At 35.2% G+C, this 21,883-nt stretch overlaps 1 protein-coding gene across 1 annotated transcript in view; it reads left to right on the top strand.

Annotated features, from left to right (window-relative positions):
- Positions 1-1,390: 1,390 nt before the first annotated feature.
- Positions 1,391-21,883, top strand: part of MCC (MCC, WNT signaling pathway regulator) — a 242,274-nt gene continuing 221,781 nt past the window's right edge. The window contains exon 1 of the mRNA XM_027839267.1: positions 1,391-1,989. Within this exon, the coding sequence (XP_027695068.1) occupies positions 1,933-1,989 (57 nt within the window). The 5' untranslated portion in view covers positions 1,391-1,932. The remainder of the gene's footprint in view (positions 1,990-21,883) is intronic.

A 21,883-nucleotide genomic window follows, 5' to 3' on the forward strand; every position in this document is an offset into this window, starting at 1 on the left:
CTTTGGAAAGAAGCAGAAAGACCTATCTCTGGCACTAACTGAGTGAACAGTTGGTAAGGAACTTGATTTGCATGGGCCTCAGTTTCTTCTTTTGATAAATGAGGGAATGGGACTGAATGTTCTCTGAGGTCTCTTCCAGCTCTAGCTTTATGCTCCTAAGATCTGTATGTCTTTGTGGAGCTCTAGCTATTTCTCCTTATATAGCTCTGACTGTATTAATAGATTACTCTGATTCCACTTCTACATTTCTATGGCAGCCTCCCTGAGAAATGGAGGTAATGTTAGCAAATGACAGCAATAAAATCAAGTTTAAAAAAAAATTCTTCCTTATTTTTGTTCCACCCTCATCTTCCATATATTGGTCTCAAGTCTGTTGCTTTGTAATGTCCAACCACTGACCCTAGTCCTATGTTCTGGAGCCACAGAGATAAATTCAACCCCTCTTTCATATCTCTTTAGATATTAGAAAACAGCTTTCTTTCCTAAATATAGAAAATGTGTTCCATCCATCTAACAGAGAGAGAAAGTAAATACACACCCCGATGGATAGTCACAAAATTATAGATTCTAACCCACACTTCAACGGAAATCCCTTTTACAATATAGTCTACAAGCATTTAACTTTTCCTTGAAGACCTTTAAGGAGGGGAACTCACTAACTATCCAGGAAATTTATTCCTTTGTGGGATAGTGTTAAGAAGTTTTTTCCCTGAGTCAAGTTTTAAATCTGCCTCTCTGCAGCGACCACCTGCTGCTCTTCTGGGGCCAGAGAGGCTCTTCAAGATGACAACACTTCCAATCTTTGAAGACAGCTGTTAAAACCACCTTCTCCACCAAATCTCTTTTCTAGGCTCACCAGTTCCTTCAAACTAGTTTTCAACTAAGATAGTCTTCAATCCCTTGATCACTTGTCTCTGGAGGGGTTTTCTAGTTTGTCGATGGTCTTTTAATTCTGATGATTCCTCTGATAGTAAATTTACATCCTTGATATTTCTCTTTGGTTGATCTGAGAAAATATCTGCCTCAAGCCACTGTAAAATTTTAATGTGGCCCATGAAGTGCATGACTGTCGGACAGAATTTTTAAATTTGTCAGTATCTTAAAAGGGAGGACTTTTCATGCCTTCGTGAAGTCTATACCCTTTCCCTTTCCTTTCCCTACTTCCTTCCTCCCCAAACCCCAAGACAACCTTTCTTGGCTATTTAAGTGGCTTTTCCTGTTTGTCTTTTACCATTATAGTTTTAGGTACTGTAATCAGTATTACAAAGAACTGGAAAGATGCCTGCAGTTACAAAATGCTCTCTCTGTCCTCCTCCCTCCTTTTTCTCTTCAGGTCCCGCCCCTTCTGCTCACCCTTTAGCCAGCAGCAAGACAGCTGTGTTCAATCAGAAACCACTTACAACTCCAGGCTGAAGAGAAGGGGGAAACTTTAGCGTGCAGTGCCGCAGAGAGGTCTGTGTCTCTCTCGAGCGTTTTCTTGTTCCACGGGGCCCATCCGGTGGACTCTTTGGAAGCGCCCCGAATCGTTTCTCGGGTACTGGTCTCTCATGGTAGGTGCCTTCCAACCCAGCTGGGGAGAAAGGTAGCTCAGAACTGCGGAGGCATTGCTGGAGCTGATATTTCGCATGGACTTTTGGCAGTTTGGAAATGCAAAGCGATTGCTACCTTGTATCTGCAGTCGGGGCAACGGGGTGCTCAGCAACGTTAGCGAATTTTTGGTAGCAATGGATCGTCGGTGAAACGAAAACCAACTTGGCTATTTTCGGGATGTTTGCATCATGATTTTGGGTTTACAAATCCAGAGTGAAAATGGCTGTCTAGAGCAAAATGTGCAAAAAGGGAAAAGCGAGAAAAGGGAGTGAATGTTGAGTCTCAAATACAACTTCCGTATATTAAAACCTGGCGGAATAATCAAGCCTGAAAAGTACAATCATGAATTCTGGAGTTGTCTTGAAATATGGAAATGACTCCTCTGCGGAGCTGAGTGAGGTAAGAAATTGCTGAAGTCTGTACGTTCCTATTTGTCATGCGTTTGGTTTTTTTTGAAATCCTTTCTCTTCCTCTTTCACGTCCATCTCCCTCCTCCCACTCCACCCCCTACGTTGTGCTTCCAGGCTGCAGTCCTTGCAATGAAAGATTAATTGATTTTCTGTATCTTGTTTTAACTTGCAGGGCTGCTCAGGAAATGACCTGAACTTACTTGTACTTTGAGTTTGCAGTGAGGGATGTAAAAGAAAAGCAATTCTTGTACGGAGAGGCGTTTTTCCTTGCTTTAGTAAGGATTCCCCTCCCCTTTCCTCCCCACCCCCCACATTCCTTGTTGTAGTAGGTAAAATACACAGAGATCCCAGCCCAGATTAAGCGGATGGTAACTAAAATTTGATAGGAAGAGAAAGAGTAGAAAAGCAAATAGTATTAAGCCAACAACTTTAGTTGAATCCATGTGAAATATTTGATTAAGTTCAGCCAAGGTAGTCCTGCTTCTTCTGTTTAGATGAGTTTATCCTTGTTGGGGGATGGGAGGGAGGACGGTGAAAGCCATTTAGAAGTTGATTTCCTGGCTGAATAGTAGGACTTGGATTCCATCAATTTTACCCTTGAAAACACATTTGAAACTCCCAAGCTAGCAGGAGTCTTGACCAATTGTGTTTAAATAGATTTTGAAATTAAAAATCACACAAAACGTTATGCAAGTATTAGAGTAGTAAACTGCTCTAAATTGCGTTTTTTTTTTTTTTTTTGGATGACTGTAAGGAATGCCTTGGACACATGTTATAGTGATTTTGAATGCATGAAAAGTGGTGAAGGGTTTTAAATGTACATTTGAGATTAGGACATCTTTATTGCTAGTTTTTAAAAATGAGAAGGCTGGTGTACAGCACTTTTTTTTTTGTCCTTTGCGCAGTTTATGCACTGCTGTAGTCTCCTGGAAGAAAGAAATGAATAAAAGATGTGGCAAATAGGAAGGTAACCCAAAGGCAACTAAATAGATTTCCAAACTAGTCACATCGATGCGAAAGTCAAGAGATAGAGCCTTCCAGTGGTTAGCAGGATGGGGGTTGGTGATTAGAAAGAACTAAAGGGAAGAGGAAGAACATCAGAAAGGGAAACATGAGAAGGTTTAATGTTCTCATGCATAACCACTTACTGCAATTGGCCATGTAGCATGATGCTTTGATTTAAAGGCCATTCTGTTGTACTGCATTCTGTTATTTTGGTGGGGGAGGAGGAGGAGAAAATAGAATCGCATCTTATATTTATGGACAGTTACATTAAGTACTTAAGGCACAATATTCACTTATTCACAGCATTCATTTAGATAAGAGGGTGGGGAGAAAAAGAAATTGATAGTGACATCATAATTTGGTAGATGAAGACTTGGTGACGGAGTAATTAAGTAATGTGCCAGATTTACAAACAGGAAGTTATTAGTGTGGTAGAAAAAGAACCAAAGTTTAAATCTCTAGTAGGACTCTTAACCCCTTTCTCCTCTTCTGTCCTGATGTCAAATCTTTTTGAAATTTTTCTTTCTTAAACGATGTCAGTGACAATATTGTATGATAGAATCTTCACTAGGCCCCTTAATCTTGCTTGCAATATCTCTGAATATCATAAGCTTTTCTATGCTATCTAGTTTCCTGGGCTTTAAACTTAAATAGTAACAATTCTAAGAGATTTTCGAAACTGTGACTTCTGGGTAAGCCATCATTGCAGTGGTGTCAAACTGAAATAGAAGTAGGGATACTACATTTACCTAAGGATCTCTGAGGGCCTCATAGTAAATTAGTTGTAAAATGTAATAATGTATGTGGCATTTTTTTATTTATCTGTTAAGTATTCCCCAATTACAGGGATTTGGTTTGGGTAGGATTTGGTAGTGTGATAAGTCTTGTGTTGAGTTGGGAATGAGGAGATCTGGATTTACACCAGAGTCCCTGTGTGCTTTGATTCCTTAACTTAAATTTGTGTGCTATCTCAGCAAAATGCTTCATACAAGTTCTTAATTTCTGCCTCATTAGTATCAGTAATTTACAACTTTTTTTTCAAAAAGATAGGCAGAACAAACAACTAATTTGAGGTGCTTAACACCCTGCAAAAGTCAGAGCTACAATTTAAACCTGATACCAAAGCAAAGGTAGTTTTATGCTTCCATCTTCTAGATTTTTCTTATATCTTCCTCTAGCATCAATTCATTGTTTGTTTTTATTTAACCAATCTGAGTTCCCTGGAGTTTGCCCCATAAACATCTACCCTCTTTCATTTTCTTTTAATTCTTTTTGGAGTCTTCATCAGTAGATTTATTCTCTAGGCAAAGTCATTCATTGTTGATGCAATTTAAGTTGTTTTTAAGAGTTTTGTAAAGGCTGTGCTGCCTTGAAAAACCTCAATCCAAAATCAATTTATCCTAGTTATTAAAAAAAAGGATTTTAACTTTCACTTTGTATATATTTTTTAAAAAATTAAACTTAAAAATATGTGTACCAGCATAAAAGTATACATTTCCATTTTCTCTTAGGCGTTTTCCCATTAGATACCTCAGGTTTCATCAACTATATATACTTTTCTTCATCTTTCCCTCCTTGTTTAACACCTATTCTTTTTTTTAGTAACCTGTAGAGCAAACTCTATAGAGAAATTGCTTTCTAAAAAAAAAAAAAAAAGAATTAGGGCAGGGCCAATGTGGCAGAGAAAAGGCAGGGACTCACCTGAGCTCTCCCATAACCTTATATTCATTGGAATTGGCTCAAAGAGGGAATAGAATACACACTCAGTTGTTACAGAAGTCTAGTAGAAGGGGGAGGGGATAAGAGAAGTTAGAAGGGAGGGCAGATTGAGGGAGATAAAAGTTAGAAACAAAACACTTTTGAGAATGGACAGGGTGGAAGGAGGGAGAGCAGGATAAATGGGAAAAATAAGATAAAAAAATACATAGTAATGATAACTGGAAAAAATTACAGCCGATTTCTTTGCTATCGACCTCATTTCTCAAATATATAGAGAACTGAGTCAAGTTTATAGAAATAAGAGCCATTCTTTAATTGATAAATGGTCAAAAGATATATACAAGCAGTTTTCAGATAAAGTAATCAAAGTTATCTGTAATCATAGAAAATGCTCTAAATCACTATTGAGTAGAAAAATGTAAATTAAAAGAACTCTGAGTAAATTAAAAGAACCCCACACCTATCAGATTGGCTAATATGAGAGAAAAGGAAAATGACAAATGTTGGAGAGGAGGTGGGAAAATTGAGACGCTAATGCGCTATTGGTGAAGTTATGAACTGATTCAGCTATTCTGGGGAGAAATTTGGAACTATGTCCAAAGGCCTATAAAGTATACTTTGACCAAACAATTCCATTACTAGGTTTGTATCCCAAAGAGATTAAAAAAAAAAAAGAAAAAGAAAAAGGACCTACTGATACAGAAATATTTATAGCAGCTCTTTTTGTGGTGGCAAAGAATTGGAAATTGAGGGGATGCCCATCAATTGGGTGTATATTGGGGTGCATCAATTGTAGTATGTGATTGTGATGGAATACTATGTGTTATAAGAAATGACAAGCAGGATGTTGTCAGAAAAACCTGAAAAACATATGTGAACTGATATGAAGTGAAGTGAGTAGAACTAGGAGAACATTGTATTGTAACAGCAATATTGTATGATGATCAACTGTGAATGATTTGGTTATTCTCAGCAATACAATCATCCAAGACAATTCTGAAGGACTTATGAGGAAAAATTATATCCATCCCCAGAGAAAGAACTGGGGAAGTCTGAATGCAGATTGAGGCTTACTTTTTCTTTTTTTTTTTTTGTTTGTGTTTTCTTTCATAACGTAACTAACATGACTGCACATGTGTAACCTATATAACATTGCTTGCCTTCTCAATATGGGCAGGGAAAGCAGGGAGGAAGAGAATTTGGAACTCAAAAATTTTAAAAATGAATCTTAAAATTGTTTTTACATGTAACTGGAGAAAAATAAAATATTGAGTTATATAAAATTATATATATATCCCAGGGTTCTCAAAATTCTGGTACAGACAAAACTCTGGTACCTCATTACCTCTCTTCTGTGTGATGCAATAGTCTTCTAATTGTTTTTTCTGTGTCTTGCCCCTCAAATTTATTCTCTATTTAACTGTCATTGTGGTTTTCCTAAAGGTATCACCTTTGCTCAGTAAACTTCAGTGGCTCCATACCATCTTCAGAATCAAATATAGAAAAAAGAAAAGAAATTTACATGACAATTTTGTTGTATATTTGAAAGGAATAGCAAGTAGATTAGTACATTCATAGTTCATCTACAATCATCTTTTTTTATTGTACTGTTATGGAAATGCTCGTTTTATTACATAAATATGTATTAATGTTAAAAAATAAAAGGGAAAAATAAAAAAATCAAGTCAAATATAAAATTCTATATTTGGCATTTAAAGCCTTTCACAACTTGAAATTTTCCGACCTTTCCAGTCATCTTATACTTTATTGTCCTCCATGCCTTCTACACTACAGTTATACATTCTGTTCTTCACAGGTAACACTCCAATCTCTCAACTCTGTGCCTCTTCACTGGCTTTCCCACATGCTTGGAATACCTTCCCTTCTCACCTCCATCTCTTAGCTTTCTTCAAGACAGCTCAAATCTCACCTTCTTCTGCAGGAGGCCTTTCCTGGTACCATCCTCCCCTGTGCCTTTGAGATTAGCTTCAATCCACTCTATATATCTTGTTTCTATGGTTATTTAAATGTTGTCTCTCCTATTAGAATGTGATCTCTTTGAGGACAGGGATGATATTTTTGCCTTTATATCTCCAGCACTTACAATGATACCTGGCATAAAGTAAGTGCTTTATGTGTGCTTGTTGGCTAATTTTGAAAACTCTTCTGTGGCCTAGGAACATATCCTCAAACATCCATCTGTTTACACACAGGGTGTCAAAGTATGAGTCATAGTTCTGCCACTCCAACTTGATGGAATTAAAAATATTGATGATTATGAAGCCATGACTGGCTTGACTCTGTCTAGAAGTTTCAGTGACTATTGATGTCATTCTGGATATCATAAGTTAGCCTTGTTTAATTGGTGTGGGGCCTTGGTAATGGCTTGTCAGATTTAATTCTACAGGTGCCTTCCAAAACATTTCTGTAGCAGTGAGAAAGCAGAATTCATACTGCATGCAAATTCCTGTTTATTACTGTTGGTGAAAGAATTAAGGTCTTGTCAACTGTGTTGGGCACGTCCTAATAATACTCAGGAAGACGCAGCGTCTGACTTCAAAGGGGTTGCATTCTTAAAACAACAACAACGAAAAGATTGATTGATTGATTCAAACAATAACATACAGTAATGAGTCCAGTATGTGTTGAGCTAAGTACTTTATTTAAGGAAAAAAAAAACGTAGATAACATAGAGTGTTTGGTATATGTGTTACAGGTACCTATGCTAAAATTTTATTCCAGTTCTATAAGCCCTGAGCAGGCTTAGTGATAATTAGAGGCAGAGTAATGGAAAGTATGTTAGCCTTCATTTTAGAAGATGAACGGTTTAAACCTGATTCTAATATAAGTTATGGCTGTGGGCCAACCTCTTTGTGTCTTACTACTTCATGTGTAAAAATCAATCAACAAACACTTATTATATGTCTCTAACACTGAGAAAACAAAGTAAAAAATAGGACAGCCCATAAGGAAAACAAAATATACATATATAAGTAATTTTAAAGTAATTTGGAGCAGGGGAGAGAGAGGTACTACCAAAAAAAGGGAGAGGGAAAGTAATCAGAGCTTTGAAGGAAGCTAGGTGTTCTAAGAAGCAAAGGTTTAGACAGGACATGGTATGCTATCTGTGAGGAAAAGCAAGGAGGCCAATTTGCCTAAATCATAGAGAGGTATAAAGTGGTATAGAAAGCTCTGTTAAGTAATGTAGTTATTATTAAGGGAGTGATTTGTAAAACTTAAAAATACTGAATAAATGTGAATTCTTATCACTTCAGTTAGTAAAGACTTATTAAATATTTAATATGTGCCAGGCACTGTGCTAAGCTCTGGGGATACAAATGCAAGAAAGAAAGATAGTCCTCAAGTCTCTCAAGGAGCTTCCAGTCTAATGGAGAAGGAAAACATAGAAGGAAGCTGAAAAGTGGTGGGCCTGAGGGATCCTCAGTGAAATGATATGAACTGAGCTTAAGTGAGGTTTTGTAGTTAATGGCTGTACCCTGCAATTAGGATGGAGGGTAGTGATGAGATAGAAACCCAAGGATGATGGGATCTTGCAGGATGATGAAATTTTCCAAAACGTGAACTTCCTGGAGCGTGGTGGAGAAGTCAGAAAAGTCCAAAGGTAGTGCAGCATGGTGAGAAATGAAAGGCTATGTAGCATGGTGAGAAATGAAAGGCTGGCATCCAAAAAATATCCTAGATAAGGACATTACTTATGCTGATTTTTAACTTTATATTTAGTTAGTTTTATATAATCAACTCATGAAAGCCATTCACTAAGGTTTTGAAGCACTTGTTACTTTTGTAGAAAAAGTACCCACATGAATTATTCTCGGTTTTCCACAGTATTGAAGTAAGTTACAAGCAAACACCAAATACATTCATAAGGAAAAGCAGCATTTTTCTTAGGTTGCTGTTTACACTTAGGTGATAAAGAATATTCATCTCATAGATTCATAGGACCTTGGAGTTGGAAGAGATGCCTGAAGTGGTCTGACTATCAGAACCAGAATCCCTCTACAACATTCTCAAGATGAGACCATATATTCTCCACTTAAAGATGTAGAGTGAAATTCAGAGGAAGAATATGAAGTCTGAATGCAGATCGATACATACTATTTTCTCTTTTTTGTTTAGTTTTTCTTTCTTGTTGTTTTCCCTTTTTGTTCAGATTCTTCTTTCACAACATGAGTAATGTGGAAATATGTTTAATATGATTGTACATGTATAACCTATATCAGATTGCATGCTGTCTTGGGGAGGAAGGTGGGAAAGCAGGGGGAAAATTTTGGAACTCAAAATCTTATAAAAATGTATGTTGAAAACCTAAAATAAATAAATAATTAAAAAAAAAAAGATGTATAGTGAAAGGGCCCCTATTCATTTGTAAGCTTGGTGCCTTGATTATATGCATTTACCCATGAGCATTCCCTGAAATTTGGTTTGTTATGAAATGCAGAGAGTGTATTCAGATTGTACTTGTGAACATTTATATAGTACCTTAAATTTTCAAGGCGATTTTTGTCCACCTGTTGAAGTTTTATACACCTGTTGAAGTATTTGTTTACCCTGTTTACAGATAGAGACACTGAGATACAAAGACTTTAACTGACTTATGCGTGGTCATTCAGTAACAGGACGGGGACCGTAGGCCTTCTAACATCGAAACTATGCTCTTCTGTTATAATAGACTGTTCCATGTTTTTTCATTTATCCATGATCACTAATGATCTTAAGATAAAACCTATACTTTTAAAACAAAAGGATAATCCTTGTCAACAGGAATTTTACCAAAATCTTAACTAGAATTGACTAATTGCATATCTTTTTCAGTTTATTAAGTGATAGTCTTGAGGAATGAATTCATCAAGAGAATTTTTTGTTTATTTCAGATACCTTAGTTATTCAATCACTGAACATTTGTGACCATTTATTAAGGAGACATGTTGGAAATTTTGCGTATGCTTTTTTATGATTTTCTATTCTGTTCATCAAGGGGAAATACTATTAAGTTGATGGTGGCGTTATAGTCTTGAAAATCTTATAAAGTGAAAAACTTTATACCTGTTCTGTCAGGAATTGGGTGCTGTTTTTAAGGGCAGCTGTTGCCATTGTTGATCTGGAGAAAATTTGTGTATAGTTTTGTCTTTCCTAAATATTAAGGTACATCTCTTGGCTCTTATAGGAGACATAGTATGGATCAAGAAGAACTTTCAAGTAAGAACAGTTAAACAGGGCAGTGACAGTACATTAGTTATTATTAATTGTTCACATTTATATAGTACATCTGAAATTTAAAAAGCACTTCACATACAACCTGACAAGATTCAGACGAAGAAACTAAATCATAGGTGTTTTGTTGAGATGAGTGACTTTTCCTCAGGGAAACCTAGAATAGTAGAAGTTAGTCATGACTCAAACCTAGTTTAATGCTTTTTCTACTGTGCCATATAACCACTCCTATCATATATAAAGATTTTTACTGTGCTTCAAAATATTTAATTTTATTTTCTTTTATCTCTTCTTCCCTTAAAGATACTGCCTAGATAAATTGGTTTAAAGTTACCTTTATCAGATTTTACCAATTTTGCCTCCAGCTTCTCCCACATTGTACCAAGATAGTCCTTTACTTTGAATTCACACTTTTTTGTCTCATTAAGCAGCTCTAGAAATACTATCCAAAACTTACCTTTACTAATTAAAAAGTAGCAATTTCTCTCCTTACTTCAATCCTTCTATGATCTGGAGTTATAGAATTTCAGAGGTGAAAGGGGTCTTCAGTGCCTGCCTCTCCCTGAATATCCCACATTAGTACCTCAAGTTGTAACATAATGTAACAATAAACAACCTTCTTGCTTGTATGTATTATGAATATGTCATTTGAGTTGTGAAGATCCAGTTGTCTGTATATAGGTTAGCAGAGTTGATAAAGTTCCAGACTGTGAATCAGGAGGTCCTGGTACCTGAATGCAAATTCTACCTCAGAAACTAGTTGTATAGCCCTGGCCTAGTTGCTTAACCCGACCAGTTTGTTTTCTCATCTGTAGGATGGAGATAATAGCACCACCCTCATAGGGCTGTTGTGAGAATCAAATTAGTTTGCAAAGTGCTTTGTAAACCTTAAAGTACTATTTAAATATTTGTTAATAATACTAGGCTTACATTGGTAACTTCTAGAGCTGTTGAATAGATGCTTTTGATAGTGAAAAGTGGAGATAGTTAGAGATTAGGTGAGGTAGCTTTAGTAGCTCCCTCTTGAAGTCACTTTTGATCCCAGTGTCTTCCAGACTTTCAGACTGTGGAACTCCTAGAATCTTAGAATTAAATCTACAGCTCATATAGTTAAATTACTGCCTGAATTACGGGTCAGAAAAACTTCCGATTCTGATCCATTGAAAAGGATTGTGTGGCCATCCTACTCCTGTCCTTTGGTGAGTGCCCTATGGATCCTCAAATATTTTTCTATCCGTAGTAAAAGGGATAGTGAACCACAGCTTCTATGCTTTTCCTTTGTATACGTGATCAATCTCTTTTTTCTATCCTTGGTTAAAGAGCTGTTTCAATGACAGACAAGTTTAGTAATTTAACAGGTATTTGGTAAGTATCTTATTATGTGCCAAGCACAGAAGTAAAATTGTTCCTGCTTGCAATGAATTTATATTCTGGGGGTGGGAGGAAACAATATGAACATGTAAAAATAAACACAAATATATATAAAATATAATTTTGGTGGAGGGGACGACACTAGGAATATGGCAAGGATAATGACAAGGATAGACTTCCTGTAGGAGGTAGCATTTGACTGAGCTTTGAAGGAAACTTTGGATCTTGGGAAGAGGGAGCACATTCAAGGCATGGGGGAGCGCTTCTGTCAATCAGTCAATAAACATTTATTAAGTGCTGTCTGTGTTCCAGGCTTTGTGCTAAGTGGTAGTGATGCAAAGAAAGATAAAATGGTGGAGGCAAGGTGCTAATATGTAGAAACAAAATGTATACAGGATAAATTGGAAATAATTGACAGAGGGAAGACACTAAATTAAGGGGGATAAGAAAAGGCTTCCTGTGGAAGATAAGATTGTAGTTGAGACTTAAGGAAGCAAGGAGGAAGAGATGGGGAGTCAGAGCATTCCAGGCATGGGGACAGCCAATAAAAATGCACAGAGTTGGGATATGGAATATTATGTTTGAGGAATAGCCAAGAGGCCAGTGTCACTAGATGACAGGATATAGGGGAGGAGGGAGGTTTGTAAAGTGTGAGAAGATTGGAAAGGGAGGGGAGATAGGTTATGAAAGGTTTTGAGCCCCAGAATATTTTATATTTGAACCTAGAGATGATAAGAAGCCACCAGAGTTTTTTGAGTAGGGGAATGGGGGTGAATTACATGGTCAGACTTGGACTTTAAGGGGATCCCTTAAATAGCTGAGTAGAGGATGGACTCAAGCAGGAAGAGACTTATGGCAGACAGACCAACCAGCAAGCTATTGCAATACTCCTGATATAAGGTGCTGAAGGCCTGCACTAAGGTGGTCAAAGTGCCAGAAAAGGGCCTACGGAGTAAAAGAGAGATATTAATAAAGTAAAATTGACAAGACTCAGCAACACGTTCAGTATGGAAGGGATGAGAGAGTGAGGAGTCAAAGATGACATCAAGGTTCCCAGTCTGGGAAGGATGATGGTACATTCAACAGTAATAGAGAAATTAGAAAGAGAGACGGTAATGGGAGAGGGGAAAATAATAAGTTCAGTTATGGGCACGTTGAGTTTATGGAGTCTATGTCTATACATTTCATCATGTAGAGGTGAGACCTGGAGTAGCAGAGAGATTAGGGTTGGATAAGTAGATTTGAGAATCGTCAGTATAGAGGTGATAATTGAATCAGTGGGAGCTGATGAGATCACCAAGTGAAATAGTTTAGAGGCAGAATAGAAGAGCGCCTAAGACAGAGTGGTCAGACCAGTAGGAGGTGAGCCAAGAGAGAATAGTCTCCCAAAACCTTAGAGAAAAGAGTATTGAGAAGAAGATGTCAAAGCCTGCAGAGAAGTACAGAAAGATGAGAACTGAGAACAGGTCATTAAGCTAGGCAAATAAGAGATAATAACTTTGGGGAAAGCTGTGTCCATTGAATGATGAGGTCATATGCCTTCAGAAGGCATGAAGGCAGGAGATGCAATGTTATGTTATAGGGAACAGCAAAGATTCCAGGCTGTCCAGAATGTAAATTGTGTAGAAAACTAAATATTTAATATAACTTATAATCATTTGTATCAGTGGAAGGGAACCATAGTACATGATTTATAATATACCCAGCTGGGTGAGGACTTTAGCTAGTCCTCAGGAATGAGATTCTGTTTTCTTCAGGAGCTCAATAGTAGGATAATAACTTCAAGATTTCATATGGATAACTTGAAATGAAGAGGGTCCATATGGAGAGATATGAGGGTCAAATTTGTATTTACTAAAATCACTAGACCTTCATCTTTTTCTAGTAGTCTTAAGGGAAAATTGGTAATAAATTGGGAAAAGAATATTTTAAAAGGAATATATTTCCATGAGGAGTAAGTACATTATTCTAAAGCTCTTTGAATTTATATAAATTATTTGTATAATTTTAAGATAATTATAAAAAATCAATAGAAACCTGGAAAGAGAATTTTTTTAGAAAAATCAAGAATTATCTGTTCTTGATTCTCTATAAGGAGACACAGAAAAGTATAGGATAAAGTTTGTTAATTTGTAAATAAGCAATAAAAGCCATTTAGTGTGGGTAATTGCATTATTGAATAAGCTACTTGTTCTGTGGTTGGAGAGACAGCACATTCCATAAAGTTTGATTTGTAGAGGGAATGCGATGTACAAATGAAATATTGGGCTGAAGACAGATGCACAGTAATAGAAGAAATGTGCATAAAAATCTTAGATACTGGAAAAACTTGAATCCTCTGTATAGGTATATTTAATTTAAGCAATTTCAACACACAGTCTTATGCCATGAATAACATTGAAGTGGTTTAGAATGCTAACTTGGTGTGGAAAGATAGCTGTGAAATTAAAAAAAACAACAACAATAGAATTACTCACATGGTAGTCTTCATTGTCCATATTTTCTGGTATTATGAGGGAGTGTCCATGGAAACTATGACACATTTCTCTTCAGGTGTAGTGATTGCAACATCAACCTATTATTTTATTGTCTATGTGAAATGGTCTGAACCTTGTACCTTTATAAGTAGCTAAAGTTTGTCTTTGGTGTAAAGGAGAAAAATCAGGATGAATAGCAAAGAGAGGAAATCCTATATGATTATGTTTTCTTTTCCAGGGAAATAATATATAATATATATAATTATATATAATGTATAAAAACATATAATTATATATAGCAATACATATTGTATATTGTAATATATAGTGTATATACATATAATATAATTATATATAATGTATAATGTATTATATATATAATTATATATATAATGTATAAGAAGAAATATATTTTTCTGAGAAAGTCTCATGAAATGGATTGGTGGGGAGGGGGGGAAGTATGATGAAGAGCATTTGGATAAAGGAAAATGGAAGAAAAAAACAGGAGATTTTGTGGTGGGAGAATGCTACAAATCTCCCAGCCAGAAGGAGGAAATGGTTGATGAGTTCTAGAAACCAATTACAAAGCCTACACAGAGGAATAGTGTAATAGTGATAGTGACATTACCTGTGTGAACAACTGCTGGAACTCTCTCCTCAAAACGAAGTAGCTGATAATTTCTTGAATTGTCTTTATTACTTCATTTTTCAAAAGGCAGAAGAAACAATGAAGATTTGCTATTGTGAACTTGATTCTGACTAATGAGGACCTGATTGTTAAATGAGAAGTGTTGGGAACCTTGGAAAGGAAGAGAACCATCCCCCTTCTAAGTTAGTGATGAAAAGGAGAAGGTTAGATGCAATCTGGCAAGACAAGTTAGATTTAGGAAGAGAAGACTGAAGAGTTTAAAGAAAGGGAAGAATTCCATGGGCTGAAGTCTCATGAAGAAAGTCAGCCCAAGCAAGATAGGATGCTCAGTAGAACACAAAAACAGATTCTGATGCCAAAGAAAAGGAGAATTTGTCTAAAGAACTCTCATTTTTGGTGTTATTGGTACTTAACTTTATTTAATGTTACTGCCACCTCCTGATACCTCCCGACTTGTAATCTATGGATACTTAGAATTATGAAAAAATTTTGACTTATTTTTAAGCTATGTTTGGTGCAAGAGAGGTCGAAGTAGAGATAGAATCTCTGCTTGGGATAAATAAGTCAATTGATAAAGGGTACAAAGTAGAATTACTCAATTGTTCTTTTTTTTACTAAGGACAATGATCTTCAGAGTGGTAAGTATAGACCAAAAACATTTAATTGGGAATAAAAACAAGTTGTTAGGTAATCCTAGAGCAATGAGTTCAAGTTGGACAGATTTGGACAAATTGCATCCTGCAGTACTAAAACCTTATAGATGGCACAGAAGGGGCATGCCCCAACTTGTAGGTCTCCCATACTAGGCAGTCAGTATGTACTCAAAACCAACTTCTTGAGCACAGGTCAATATATTTACCTTAATTATTCAGCCAGAGGATGCACTTAGTTAAAAATAAAGGCATGTAATGAAATTGCATTGGAAGAAAGACAACAGTAAACATTTTCTGTGTAGATATTATTCTGCCCGTTAGCTTTGTGGAGAGAGAAATGGTGAGAAATGCAGGTTAACACCACAGTTACAAATCAGACAAAAAGGAAAAGTTGTGGTATCTTTGACATAAATAGGGAAATTAGGAAGGAGGAGGGGTTTGAGGGGAAAGAAAATGAGTTCAGTGTTAGACATGTTGAGTTTAAAATTTCCGTAGGATATGTAGTTTGAAATGTTCAGTAAACAATTGGTAATGCAAGATTGAAATTCAGGGAACACACACACACACACACACACACACACACACACACACACACACACTACACATGCATGCATGCTTGTGTGTTTGGAAGTAATCATCATAGGGATGATAATTAAGCTCATTGGAGCAAATGGCATCACCAAGAAAGTGTAGACAGAAAAGAGGGCCCAGGACAGAGCCTTGGGGAATACCCGCTATTAGTGAGGTGTGATATACATGATTAGCTAAAAAGAGACTGAGAAGACTGGTTAGACAAGTAGGAGAATTGAAGTGTGAAGGAGGTATGAGGGTAGATGAGTACTGTTCAGTGCAGCAGATCAGTCCAGAAGAATTTTCAGTAAAAGACCACCACATTTGGCAATTGAGATAATTGGTAAATTTGGAATGCAAAATGTAAAGGATTGAGTGATAGAGGTGTGAAAGTATATAATATATATTGACAACTTTTTCATGGAATTAGGCTGAGAAAGCAAGGAGAGAGATGAGATGATAGCTTGAAGGGTTGGTGTGATCTAGTGAAGCTTTTTTAAAGATGAAGTCAACTTGAACATGTTTCAAGGCAAAAGAGAAGGAATCAGTAGATAGGGAGAGATTGGAGATCAGACAGTGGTGGATGATTGAATTTGCAATCTGCTGGAGCAGATTGAAGGACATGGGATCAATATAGAGGGATTAGCTTTTTAAAGAAGGGTCATTTTGTCAGAGACTGGGGAAAAGGAGAGCCTGGGGGATAACATCAAGGGGTGTTGAAATGAAGAGAAAGGGAAGAAGAGGGAGTTCATGCCAAATGGCCTCTTTAAAAAAAAAAAAAAGTAAAATAAGATGGGAAGCTCCTGGGTGAGAGGACAAAAGTGTACATTTGTAATGCTAACAGTCCTTATCAAACAAACAAACAAACAAAAAAAAAACACAACGGAGAACAGGAACGAGAGCATAGGATTAGAAAAAGGGTACTATTTTAGAAATGTGCTGATTTTCAAAAAGGGAAATAAAAAGTAGATTCTTCAAACAATAGGACATTGGGCTTGGTTTAAATTCCATGCAAAATTCTAAAATGTTTTGTCGAAAAGATTATTCATTTTAGGATATCATATTGTATTTATTTTAATATATTATTAAATTACATATAATTTTGTTATAGATGACTTATTCAGATACCGTCTGTTTAATGAAGAAAATGAGGCAGTACAAATAAATAACTGTCATGGTCACAGGACAAGACAAATAAAATTTATTGATTTCTTTTGATGATCTGTGTTCATGGACAGTACTTAATTATAGGTGATTCAGAACTGGACCCTAATTTTCATATTTCCAACCCTAAGTAATTGTCACTTCGGGCAAGCCTTTAATACTACATAGATTCATAGAATGTTGAATCTACAGTCCGCCTGTAAGATTATATTGTCCTCCAGGTGTGCTTAACCTTTTTTTTTTTTTTTTTTGTTTCATCTGTTGCAGCCTGGTGAGGCCTATGGAACCCTTCCCATAATAACATTTTTAACTGCATAAAATAAAATACATAGAATTAAATATTTTGTCTTAAGATCAGTTAGTGCACCTTTGGATAGATCAGTATCTTTGATACAGTTTTATGTCCAGCAAGAAAATTATTATGAATCTATGGTTCAATTTTAATGCCATCAAAATAGAAAGAAGTTTTGGAAGAGTTCTGAAGTATTTCCAGATGTTTGCAGATTTCTCTTAAAAAAAAATGACAGAAAACTTTATAGCTTAATTCTGTCTTCCTGCAGCACTTGAAAGTTTGCAAGGATATTGACCTTTCCTTACATATAAGAAGGTTAGCCAAGAAAGCCTTTATATTTTCAGTAGCATCCATAACATTGACTTCAGGACCTTGTCAAAAGACTTATCTCATGCATATGATTAACAATATCTTCCAAGTAAGCCAAGAAATGGAGAAAATTGTTTCTTTCAGAGTGTTCTAAGAATGGGTTTTCTTTTTCTTCCAGAAAAAGGCAGAAGTTTCTGCCTTTAGTTCAGACAGGTGCTTTAAGATTTGTCCTCTTGAAAGTCAGTGAACTTCTATGTGCTAGAGAGAAGTTCTTCATATTCTATTCCCATTTATTGATCAAATCTTTTAAAAATGTAGTGATTCAGAGATCTACTTTTCATAAAGATGATGACTTTATTGCTGGTGACAAAACTTTAAAATTGTTGGAAGAGTCTGTTGCCAATATGTGTCTGTGTAAAAAAATCAATGAGTTAAAATGAAGGGGAGGAGCTAATTTTAAAAAATTAATTTTTAAAAATTTCTTAGTTTTATTTTTATAAACATCTATTATCTGTAGTACTACCTCTTTATGAAAATAATAGTTTTAAAAAGAACACTCTCACAATAAACACACAGGCCAGAAAAACAAATTCCTGCATTGTCCATGTCCAGAAATGCCTGTCTCATTCTGGTCCATCATTTTTCTAGCAGGAGACGAGTGGTGTGATTCATCTCCATTCCTCTGGATTCTTGGTTTACCATTGCATTAATCAGAGTTTCAATGTTTTTCAAAGTTGTTTTTCTCTATAAAGTTGGTGGTGTGTAAATAAAGTAAAATATTTACTTTTAAATAAAGTAACTAGGTAAGAAAATAACTCTAAATAGCTCCTTTTACTCTACCCCGTTTCCTCTGAAACTGTCTGTTTCCATCATTTCATATGATGATAATATTCATGTGCCATAACTTATAGGTGGTTATTCCATTACGTTGTCTTAGTCTACTCATGAGCAACTAATAGTTCTCCAGTTATTTGAGTCTGTCTTTATTTCTTCAAAGAGTTTTTTTATAATTGGAGTAGCATCACTACTGATTTATCTTGATTGATACACTTTCAGATATTTTATACATTATATAATTAGCTTGAATGCAATTTCTCTTCCTAGCTGTCCTGCATACAAGCATTGACCAGCAACTTCAAACAGACCTGACTTTTGAGATACCTGTGGAAGTGCATTTAAAGTAACTTCTTAGTATTGCTAATAGAATGCGGAGTAATACAGATCATTTACTGTATTACGCTGTTTTGAAATTTTTGTGTCAGTGGAGTAGTAGTCTGTAATCTCACTGTGATTTAGTTTTTAAGACCATATTGGTATCATTTAAAGTGATTGAAAGGGAGCCCCCTTTTCCTGTTATAAATTGCTTATGCAATATTAGAATGAATTGTTCTCTGAATAGTTGTTATAATTCTTTTCCAAATCCTTCTAGTCCTGGAGTTTTTGTTTTTCCTTGGAAGTTCATTTATGACTTGTTCAATTTATTTTTCTAATATTGAATTATTTAAATATTCAGTTTCTTTTGTTAACAGATATTTTATGTATTTTTGTAAATATCCATTCCTCCAGATTATTAGTTTGTTAGCATATAATTCAGCACAATATTTTCTGATAATTTTCTTTATTCCTATTGTAAGTTTGAACAAATTTCTATTTCCTCTCTCTTTTTTTAAATCAAACTGGCTATTATATTAGTTTTTTCCAGGAAATCATTTACTTTTATAATTTCAGGGTTGGGGTTTTTTTTGTCTTTAATTTTGTTAACTTTTTTTGATTTTGGAGTTTCTCCTTTCTTATTTAGTTGAGATTTTTTAATTGTTTTATCAATTTTTTTTAGTTTCATAACCAGTTCACTAATGTTCTTTTTTCTCTTTTATTGATGAAAGCTTATATAGATATAAAATTTTCCCTAAAATTGCTTTAGCTGTAGAGGGACTTTTTCCGCCCCTAAAACAGCAAAACCTGTTTTATTACCAAGTATTAAGGTGCTTTAGCTGAACAAAGAGTATGAAGTTTTTCTTTACTTGGCAATTTTTTTTTTATAATTTCCGAAACACTGATAATCTTTGTTTTTTCCAAATGAGACTCAATAAGTTTTCTTTGGCATCAACATGCACATATTATACAAAAATAAGAAGCTGGCTGTGTTGAAAGATGTATGCAGTTTGATCCAGTTGCATATTAAAGGAGAATGGTGATGCTCCCAATTCCTCCAAGACCTGCTTCAATGTGAAAAGAAAAATCAAGGATTCTACTATCACCTTCTTTGACAACAGAACCAAATTCAATTTGTACCAATCCACAAGTGCCTGGGACATATGGCTTTACTAAAGTAAAGTGTGCTACTTCTTTGGTTTGGTTGTAAACAACTTTAGCGTGCTACAAGAGCTTTTTTCACTAGAAGAGAATCTGAATCCTTAAATATATTTTTGAGACTGACAGATGCAAGGTAACTTTTTGCTGGCTTTATACTTCCATTCACAAGAAATTTTTTTCTGCACTAAAAACAGTGTGACTTTTGTGTCTCAACGTGTTATTAATAAAAAATAAAACCATATAGACCATATTCATTTTATTTTTTGATAATTCACTTAAATTGTTTCTGTAAAAAATAAAATAAAGCAAAACTAAAATATATGATTCAATTAATATTTTGAAACTATTTTATATGTTGAAATTATTTATTTGCTAAGTCTGCACAGAAATAATTTGTATGTTAAGTAAAGTTTAAGGTAGTTAATAAAATTGTATGACAAGTAAAATAAGGTAAATTTTACAATTTGTCCAAAGTTTTAACACTTATTGGCTTTTAACTCTTGGATATATGCTTGATTATAGCAGTAGTATCCTTCCTGGCATCTGGTTATCATTGTATATGTAGTCAAATGACTCTTTGTCCCTTCCTTAGAAACAATAGTTATCATTTTTTATTTAGTTCAAAATTTTACTAAGAAGATATTTTCGTGGAATATCAATATGCACACACCACTTGTACAAAATACTGTTTATGCATTTCTTTATTTCATAAGTCAGTATACAAAAAGAAACTATGAAAAGGGAAAAAAAGAAAAAACCTTACAAAACTCGCAATATAGTACATTGATCTGTGTCACATAGCTTTGCTAGCAATATTAACAAATTATTTTAATGTACATCAACAAGTATCTCAGATATCAGACATGTTTGAAGTTGCCTGCTCTATTGAAATTGACTGCTATTGTTTGCTATACAAAAGACTGTCTTCTGGTAAGTTAAGTATTATCATTTGAACTGCCCAATTTCGCAAAACATTAACAATGAAAATTACTCACCTCCTTCCATATGTTGATCTACCAGCACTTGTATGTCACCTTTTCTTGGCTGAAGGAATACCAGGTGCTACAATGCTGCAGCATTTCCTGTTGGTTGAACTGGGCAGCTGATCACTAGGAGCATCTATGAATGTGTAGACCCACCTGTATGTAATCTGTGGGTGGTTCTAATAACTGCAGTACTTTTAAAGTAGTGTTGAGCATAAATGGTATTTCAAAATATCTGAAACTATAAGATATCATTACAACTGTCATGTGATATGAAGACATTTCTGATTTCTATTGGTGACAAAGTATACATGCCTTTGGTGTCCAAAACTTAATTTTGTATCTGAAGATTAACAGACCTTGAACATTTGTTTGGAAAGGTTTCCTTTAAGTGCTAGCTAAAATCCTACTTTCTGCAGAAAGTCTTCTCCAATCCCTCTTAATTCTAGTGCCTTCTTTCTATTAATTATTTCCTATTTATCCTTTTTATAGCTTGCTTTGCATATATTTGTTTGTATGTTGCTCCCCCATTAGGTTGTAAGCTCCTTGAGGGCAAGGACTGTGTTTTGGTTTTCTTCTATCTCCAGTATTTAGCACAGTGCCTGAGACATAGCAGGTACTTAATAAATGTTGGTTGATTAAAAGCAAGATAAATATTTCCTTTTTAATTGGGAAAACAGAAAGTCAGAATATGAATGTTCTAATGGATGGATCATGATGATTGCTTATTTGTTTCATTAATTATGTTATATATACAAGTTCTCCAGTGTTTCTGATATCTAAAGTTCCTAAGTATTCTAAAATTCTAATATCCTATCGGTTGGAAGGAAGGTGAAGGAAGAGGAAATTAGAATAAAGGATTGAACTACCTGCTATCCTTCTGTTCCCAGAGCAAAAGTTATTGCTAAAAAACACAATGTTCATGAGGGCTATTCTTGATTAATACATAGATTTATAGACAATAGAATTATGGAAATCATCTAGTCCAATTCCCTCATTTGACCAATGAGCCTGAGAGTACCTCATCTTTTAATATCTCACAGGGCCGTTGTAGCAGAGCTATAAAAGTGTTTTATAAATTGTAAAGTGCTATACAAATGTTAGATGGTATTTGTATTATTTGGGTAAGTAACTAGTGAATTAGGC

Source organism: Vombatus ursinus, unplaced genomic scaffold (genome assembly GCF_900497805.2).
Source record: "Vombatus ursinus unplaced genomic scaffold, bare-nosed wombat genome assembly UNPS02014832.1, whole genome shotgun sequence".
Lineage (NCBI taxonomy): Eukaryota > Metazoa > Chordata > Mammalia > Diprotodontia > Vombatidae > Vombatus > Vombatus ursinus.